Source organism: Papaver somniferum, chromosome 4 (assembly GCF_003573695.1).
Source record: "Papaver somniferum cultivar HN1 chromosome 4, ASM357369v1, whole genome shotgun sequence".
Lineage (NCBI taxonomy): Eukaryota > Viridiplantae > Streptophyta > Magnoliopsida > Ranunculales > Papaveraceae > Papaver > Papaver somniferum.
Genome location: NC_039361.1, coordinates 41898867 through 41906799, shown reverse-complemented (window position 1 = coordinate 41906799; position 7933 = coordinate 41898867). Strand labels below are relative to the sequence as shown.

The following is a 7933-nucleotide window of genomic DNA, read 5'->3' as shown; positions in this document are numbered from 1 at the left end:
GCGAATAATACTCAAAAATATAATGAATCAAGTGCATTTACCTGTCTTGGGTGCTAATTGGATTAAGTTTTAAAACACAGAGGTCCAACGTGTTTCTATGATGGAGAACTTTGGTATAAAACTTGAACGTTATTACTAGATGAAAGATACATGCTAGTTTACTCCCAGTTATTATAACCCTAATTATGTTATCTCTACTCCGAGTTCACGAAATCCCCGTATTTGCGGAAAGTATGCTTATAATGTATTTTTGAGAAAATTGTCAAAGGCTCTTTACATATATCTGGATATCGTAAAACAAATCTTGGATAACTTAGGCAAGATAAAGGTTGATTGTTTTTTGGAAGACTAAAATGCCAAAGAAGACTCTAAAAATATAGCATACCCAGAAATAAATTGTCCTTATACCTTGAGATCGATCATAACTAAAATATAAGTTTAATTGTTTACCCGATTTACATTTCATATATACTAATGAATTTTGCAACAGAAATACTGCTTTTTTGCCACACTGATTGTGGTTTATATTATTGGGATATTTAGACTTTCTTGTATACAAATAGGAAACATTATTAGGATGAGTTCGGTTGATGACATACTTCACAAGTCATATTGTTTAATTTATTTCTTAAATCATGCAAATTTAAATCAAGCAATAGTTGTACCCGTCAAGCGGCCAAATGTAGTGTATTTTAATATCTGTATCATGTAATATGTTTATCAGATCGCAGAGTGTTTGAGGATGTAGATCTGGAATGATGTAGTGCTTATACTTGATCAGATTTTAATTGTGTGCTTGCTTATTAGTTCTTTAAAATTTTATTGATGTTTTTTCTTGAAATAACTCTTGTCTGTTGGTGATATCCACCACGTGCCAAGTGCCAAAATAAATTTCACCGACTTTTGGGTGAAATCCAATAAATTATGCAACAGCAAGAGATTAGCATGATTCTTTTCCAAAATTGACACACGCGCTATATGTTCGTGATTAGCATGGCACCAACGTGCTAACACTACTAGCATGGTTAATGATGTTGCCATGCTACTGTGCAAGTAACTCACCGTTTGAGTTAAGAATAAGACAGCTTTGGTTGCTAGAGGAAGTCCGTCTTTTTTGCCCCATATTGTAGGGTTCAATGATTACATCATCAACAGGTGCGGGGATAGCTCAGTTGGGAGAGCGTCAGACTGAAGATCTGAAGGTCGCGTGTTCGATCCACGCTCACCGCATAAACTTTTTTTCCCTTAACACGAGAATTCGTGTAGTCAGTTCCACTAATCCGACAAGATAACCTTCCGGCTTTTTGTGTTAACAAGGCTTTTCCCCCTTTCAAAAAACCCTACAATTTTGAATCCACCTTCTTCTCTGCTTCACAAATTTCCTCTCAATTTCTTCATCTATATTTTTAATGGGTGAGTTCATTCTATAAGCAATTTCTCTTTTTTCCTATCCAAATGAGGATTTCTTAATAATGTTTTTCTTGTTGTTTTAATAACAGGTAAAAGGGTAGCTACAGTTGGACTCATACAGGAAGAATCAAGTCCAGTAAAAAAGTATGCAACTTTTGATTTTACTGTTGAGAAGAAAGAGGATGAAATTACTACCTCAGAAGATTTCTCTTCTGACGAAGAAGTAAGATATTAACTTATCCCCTGCCCCCTTTACATATAATCATACCCAGATTTAGAATAAGTTCAATTGTACTACTGACATTACAAATTCTTAATTCTAACTAAGCTTGGTATAATTGTTATACAAATTGTAGTCTGTGCTCAGTACAGACGAAGAAGGGTTCTGTTGGTTTGAATCAGTCACTGAAGAACTTACATTCTATAGTTTCGTGTGATTTTACGAAGTTGATATGCTTGTGCACAGATAGGTCCTGGTTATACTTTCTTTCTTTCTTTTAAATGGGGGCAAATGGATTTGTTTTGTTAAATTGATTCAGGAGTTGAAGGAACAACCAGAAATAGTTTCGAAGAGCGTTTCTGTTGGAGCCACAGACAGAAGTTCGGATTCTTCTGATAGTGATTCTGAGGAGGAGGTAGTGAGTTTGTGTTTCTTATGATTTCCATGTGTGTATTAAGCTGTAGACTGTGTTCTTTTTAGTGGAGGTTTATCGTACAGAATATACATAATGTGATTCCATATATAACTAAATCACAAACTCGGAGTAGCTGGTCAAACTTATACCTTTCTTTTAGATGCTATGTCTGTTTTAAATGATTAAGGGTTTGGGGGTATGTTAGGATTTAAATTTTGACATAGCACAGTTTGGAATTACTCCCTCCGTCCCACTATTAAGTGACCTATTTGATTTTAGATTTTGTGCCACTAAAAAGTGACCTATATCACTAAACAAGGAGATATTTCTAAAATTATCCTTTTAGTTAATTATAAAAATTATAAGAAATATGCATAATTTGATAGGCATGTTTATATTCGTTACATAGGTGTTTTAAAATGATTTTCAATGGTATGATTTCTAAATAATTTCACTAGTTATTATCCATAAGGATATAATTGTAAAAAATGCTTAAAAGTACTTTTTTCCTTGCTTGCCTTAAAAATTGTGCAAACTTAAACTAGGTCACTTAATAGTGGTACGGAGGGAGTAGTTAATAGCAAAAAGCAGAATATCTGTCAATATATCGTCTTTGTTTTAGATTTTTAACTAAAGTTGTCACTCAATGTGACGAAGTTGGTTCCAGTGCTTCTAATGCTAGAAAATGTAGGAAGTGGCTGTGAAATACCATACTCGTCATATAAGTTATACCCTAAAAACAAAGGTACCCTATACCATGCTTTCAGTTAAAACATTACTCGTATTATTGTGGCACTGAAATATTTTAGGGTACCTTTGTTTTTAGGACATAACTTATATGACTTGGATTTCACGAGAGTTCTGGTTCTGAACACAGCTGTTCTGGTGAGGACAATGTTTGTGATAGGTTTGTTATTTGAATTCATCAGATTATTGTGTCTACTTATTGTTTAAAACATACTCAACACATCATGTGCTCGACATTCTCAGTAATTGACTCTTTTAGTAGATTGACCACTTACAAATTTTTAGTTCTAAGATTAGTATAGTAGTTGATAGTTTGCAGTCAGTACTCAGTACAGACCGACAAGGGTTCTGTTGGTTTCAATCAGTCACTGATAATTTTGTATGATTTTACGAAGTTGATATGCGTGTATACAAAAACGATCCTAGTTAAACTATTTATATTGAAATGGGGGCAAATGGTTGGTTACATTGGTTCAGGAGTTGAAGGAACCAGAAGTAGTTTCAAAGAACATTTCTGTTGGAGCGACAGACAGAAGTTCGGGTTCTTCCGATAGCGATTCTGAGGAGGAGGTAGTGAGTTTATTTTCGTATGATTGCCATGTGCGTTATAAACTGTAGATTGTGTTGTTTTAAGTGGAGGTTTATTGCGTGCGCAGGAAAAAGAGATGAAAGTAGTCATTACAACCAAATTGCCAGAAACTGCATCTATAAATGGGTCTGGAGATGTTCTGGAGAAGGAACTTGGATCTAGCGAGAGTTCTGGTTCTGAACACAGCTGTTCTGATGAGAACAATGTATGTGATTATTTTTGCTATTCAAATTCATCAGATTTTTGTGTCTACTTATTGCTCAATACACTCAACATATCATTTACTCGACATTCTCAGTATATTGACCAGTTTCTGCAGACTGTGCTAAATGTTAAATTTTGAATATACCTATTAATAATTCACAGACCCCAAGTTTGTGTTTTCTGTTTTCCCTAGTTTTTTTTTCTTTAACCGATCCCTAGTCTTTTCGTTTCTTTATTGGTTATTCTTGTTTACTTTGCAGGAAATTGTAGACCTCAAGAAAGACCAAGGTGATGACATATCCGATGAAAGAGATGAAGAAGAACAACAGAGAAAAAAGCTGAAGGTTTCAGTACATTTCCTCTTATTTGAAATCAATTGTGGTTCTGACTTTTTATTTTCTTTTAAAAGTCCATAAAACCCATATATGTTATCATCCTATAAACCGATGTTTCTCCAAGTGGTTATATGCTTCCCCAAGTGTCGGCAAACCTGTCTTATAGTCCCAATGCTTCAATAGACCGACGATTTCTTGTACTGTGTGATTTATGAAGTGTTTTTTGTTTGGGGAGAAAAATATGTGTGGTGTTTCTTGAATTACTAAATGGTTCCAAGTTCTGAACTAATGGTATAGTTCATTACGAATGGATTGTGCCTGCCATCAGTATGGGGGTATATATTGGTGTGTGTTGAAGTTCTACTGACCCAGCTCTTGCCTTCTTGTCTTTCTTTATTTCATATATTCCTAATCTGGGATTTTATAAAATTAATGTAGGTCACAGTGGACAATGACGAGGAGATGGTAGATGCCCAATTACCAAAGACTAATAGCAATGCGGCCATTGAAAGTAAAGCTGTGAGTGCCTGTTTACCTTTCTACTCTTTTTATGGTATGTATCCAAATGCTACAGAATTTAAATTTGTGCTCCATTTTTCTCTGCAGCCTGAAACCCCAACTACAACACAAATTCTAAAGACCGGATCAAAAGAACTATTTGTGGGCAACCTATCTTTTTCACTCGAGCAGGAAGACCTGTAGGTTTCGTTAATGTAAACTTAACTTTCAGCATCAGGGTTGCTTATCTTTGGGTTTTATCCTACTTTTTTCATTGCCTGTTTCTGTCTGTAGTGAGGAGTTCTTCAAAGATGCTGGTCAAATTGTTAATGTTCAGTTTGCTACACATGGAGATGGACGTTTCAAAGGGCATGCTATTGTTGAGTTTGCAACAGAAGAATCAGTGCAGAAGGTAAGCTTCCTTATCCTGTAGGTTTTAGTTTTTTTTTTAAGGAGTCGCGTATGAATTACTTGTCATGCATAATTTAGTAATCAGAGTGTTGTTTGTGGCCGTAGATCTAATATGTGTTTCTCCCTAACCAAACTTTTGGTGCAGGCTCTTGAAAGGAATGGTCAAAATCTGATGGGTAAATTGGTAAAACTTTCTCTGCCCGGTAAGACTGGTGGTGCTGGCAGTAGTTGGAAAAGTGATGTAGATGCCGAATCACCAAAGACTAATAGCAAGGTAGAGATTCAAAGTTGTTTAAAATTAGCTGCAAGTGCCGATATTCCTTTCTAGTTTCATTATTATGCAGTTCAAATGCTACAGAACTGAATTTGGCTCTCCATTTTTTTCTGCAGCCAAAAACCCCTACATCACCTCAAAATCAAAATACGGGATCTAAAAAACTATTTGTTGGCAACCTATCTTTCTCTCTTGAGCAGAAAGACCTGTAGGTTTCATTAACTTAGCATCAGTTTTATTTGTCTTCGGTTTTTTTTTTTCCTACAATTCATTGCATGTTTCTGTCTGTAGGAAGGAGTTCTTCAAAGATGCTGGTGAAATAGTTAAAGTTGACTTCGCAACACTTAAAGATGGACGTTCCAAGGGGCATGCTATTGTTACATTTGCAGCAGAAGAAGCAGTGCAAAAGGTAAGCTTTCTTATCTGGTGTTTTTTTGTTTTTTTTTTATTTGGATAATTTGTTGTTATAATATGCAATTTGCTCTAATTTAAATTTTCTGGCAGGCTCTTGCGAAAAATGGTCAGCATCTGATGGGTAGACCAGTACATATTGGTGGGCATAGAAGTCCCTCTACCCCACAAATTGGGCATGCAAGAGGCGGTCGGTCAGGTAGCCGTCGCAGTGTTGGCAGGAGACGTTCTTAATTCACTGTAAGTAGTTTGGTTTTTGCAATTCTTGTGACATCTTGTGATTTTCTGATTTTGACAAAGCAAAGGTCAGAATTTAGCTAATTAAGTAATTTTGGCTTAATTGAATTCTGAAATTTTGTATCAAAAAAAAAAAATTGAGCAAAATCAAATATATTTATATTATAAAATAACCCAAATATCAGGAAATAAAAACTCATTCCTCAAACATAAGAAAACAGGAACTGAAGATCGAACGAAAATCGTATTCCAATTAAGGACGTCTACTCTTGGTTCCATTGGCCCTGTTTAGCTTCTTGTTTACCTTTGGTTCCTTTAGCCTTGTCAGAAATCTGTTCTTCTTCCGTCTTTTTGGGTTCATTAGGATCCTTAAAGAACCTCCTTGGTTTGCTGTTATGTCTCTCGTCGATGTGTGTGTGAGTGGGAAGGCTCTTCAAATGGACAAATAACTTCTTTGGTTCCCTGTTAGTATGTGTTGGAGTGGGACGACTCGTCAAATCGATATATAACTTGAACGAAACAAGAGCATCTAAACAAGCATATTCAATCTGCTGCTCAGTTAAGAAGGTCACATTCCAGTTACTCGTCTGGATTTGTCTCTGCTTTGTCTCTGCTTTGGTAATTCTAGCCCGAGAACATCCTTAGCCAAATTCTTCAACCCAGCGTTATAAAGTCCGCTATTTCTATAATCTCCAAAAGTCTTGGTGAGCTTATAAGCAGCCAGAGTGCCAACTTCTTCAGTTTTACCAACATACAAACCATAATCAACCCAAAGCTTGTGCGCATCACCATCAATTCCAGCTCCAACAAAGATAAACTTGTCGTTACTGAGAAAATCAGCAAGTGATTCAGGAATCTCGTCACAACGCGAGATTTGGAATATGAGACAACGTGTAGAAAAGCACAATTGCAGAACAGCAACCTTGTTTCGACTATAGCCATCTCTGCTCTTTCTGCTCCTTCTGCTCCATTCGATATCAAGACCCACAACAAGATTCTTCAGCTTATTGCGGAAATCGGTGTAAACCTCCCAAATCCATTGATCCACCACAGAAGCTGCATGGGTTACAGTGACACGGACGGGTTTGACGTCAATGTTGGGTTTGACTTCGTTGTCGACAATCAAGACCTTGGGGTAAAACACATTGTAGGTTTTCTGTAGATTTAGACTTATCAACCAGCACTATGGATGACACTATATCATCAACACAGGATGCTCCTTCCATCGGTACTACTTATCTGCTCGCTCTTCTTCTTGTCTGCGATGGAAAGACCAGCCACACCAATCTCGACCTCCTTCTGAATTGAAGTTCCACCCATGATTTTCTGAAGAATAATAGAGAAGAGAATTGTAAGTCTGTGTTAGACTTAGGTGTGGTGAAAACCATAGGAAGAGCCATCTATTTATATGCGTGTATGACTTCATTCCCAAGTTAAGGAGTTAAAAAGGAAAACGGGAAACAGAGTGTAATTAGGAAAAAAAAAATCACCTCCATTAGAACCTTCTGGAATTTCAATAATTCCCTAATTCAAGCGGGATGCTAAAAACTAACTACAAAGCAGGTTTCTTAAAATTGGTTTCACTAGACCTTCTGCGACCGGCGTAGGCCAAAGGCCCGGTAAGGGCCCACTAATCAAAGAGTAGTTTCCACTTGAAACAAAATGAAAGTATTTCTGATCAAATGAAAGTATTCGAGTAGTTGATTTGGTTTCCTCCGGCAAGAGGTGAGTTTACTTTGCTTTTAATCCTTTTCAAACGTGTATAAGTGCCTTCCATGTCCCAGTGGATGAGAAATGGGGTTGATATGCATGGATGCATCACAACAAGTCAAGAAGGAAGTCAGTGTAGGAGGGGAGAATTATCTAGAAAGACCAATAGATCATCCATTATACTCAAGCTATGTTAAGATTCTAATTCGAGATTCCACAAGTAATCGCAGAGAATCCGGTCTTGTACCATCTTCAACGGTTACACCTGAAGAGGCAAAGCTATACCTCTCCTTAGGAAAAAGGAAGCGGGGATCCATAATTCTTACTTGGAAGGGAACTGCAAAAAGCTCATTAACTACATACAAGGGAAGAATAACAAAGTACAATGGATAATCTCAATCAGACAATAGCATTGTTATCAGAAGGCAATCATTTTTTAAGAATTAGATTCATTTTTGAAACTGGTACCCAG

General features: G+C 36.5%; 2 protein-coding genes and 1 non-coding gene across 3 annotated transcripts; 2 read left to right on the top strand and 1 right to left on the bottom strand.

Moving 5' to 3' along the window:
- The first annotated feature begins 1157 nt into the window (after positions 1-1157).
- On the top strand, positions 1158-1230 carry TRNAF-GAA. Its single transcript has one exon. It is a non-coding gene; the product is annotated as a tRNA-Phe (tRNA).
- A 59-nt stretch (positions 1231-1289) lies between these two features.
- On the top strand, positions 1290-5937 carry LOC113273778 (nucleolin 1-like). Its single transcript, XM_026523388.1, has 13 exons — positions 1290-1413; positions 1500-1633; positions 1950-2045; positions 3270-3362; positions 3449-3586; positions 3846-3929; positions 4359-4439; positions 4527-4618; positions 4713-4830; positions 4975-5103; positions 5220-5311; positions 5395-5512; positions 5608-5937. Exons 1-13 carry the CDS (start codon positions 1410-1412, stop codon positions 5746-5748), a joined length of 1320 nt encoding a protein of 439 aa, XP_026379173.1. The 5' UTR covers positions 1290-1409; the 3' UTR covers positions 5749-5937.
- A 382-nt stretch (positions 5938-6319) lies between these two features.
- Positions 6320-7151, bottom strand: LOC113272412 (Werner Syndrome-like exonuclease). The gene is made up of 2 exons (XM_026522250.1): positions 7137-7151; positions 6320-6907 (listed from the first exon to the last, which is right to left on the bottom strand). The coding sequence occupies exons 1-2, from the start codon at positions 7149-7151 to the stop codon at positions 6320-6322; spliced, it is 603 nt and encodes a 200-aa protein (XP_026378035.1).
- Positions 7152-7933: the final 782 nt, after the last annotated feature.

Coding starts and splice junctions, on each gene's coding strand:
- LOC113273778 (XM_026523388.1), top strand. Junction 1,634..1,949: donor ATTTCTCTTCTGACGAAGAA/GTAAGATATTAA, acceptor AAATTGATTCAG/GAGTTGAAGGAACAACCAGA. Junction 3,587..3,845: donor GCTGTTCTGATGAGAACAAT/GTATGTGATTAT, acceptor TTTACTTTGCAG/GAAATTGTAGACCTCAAGAA.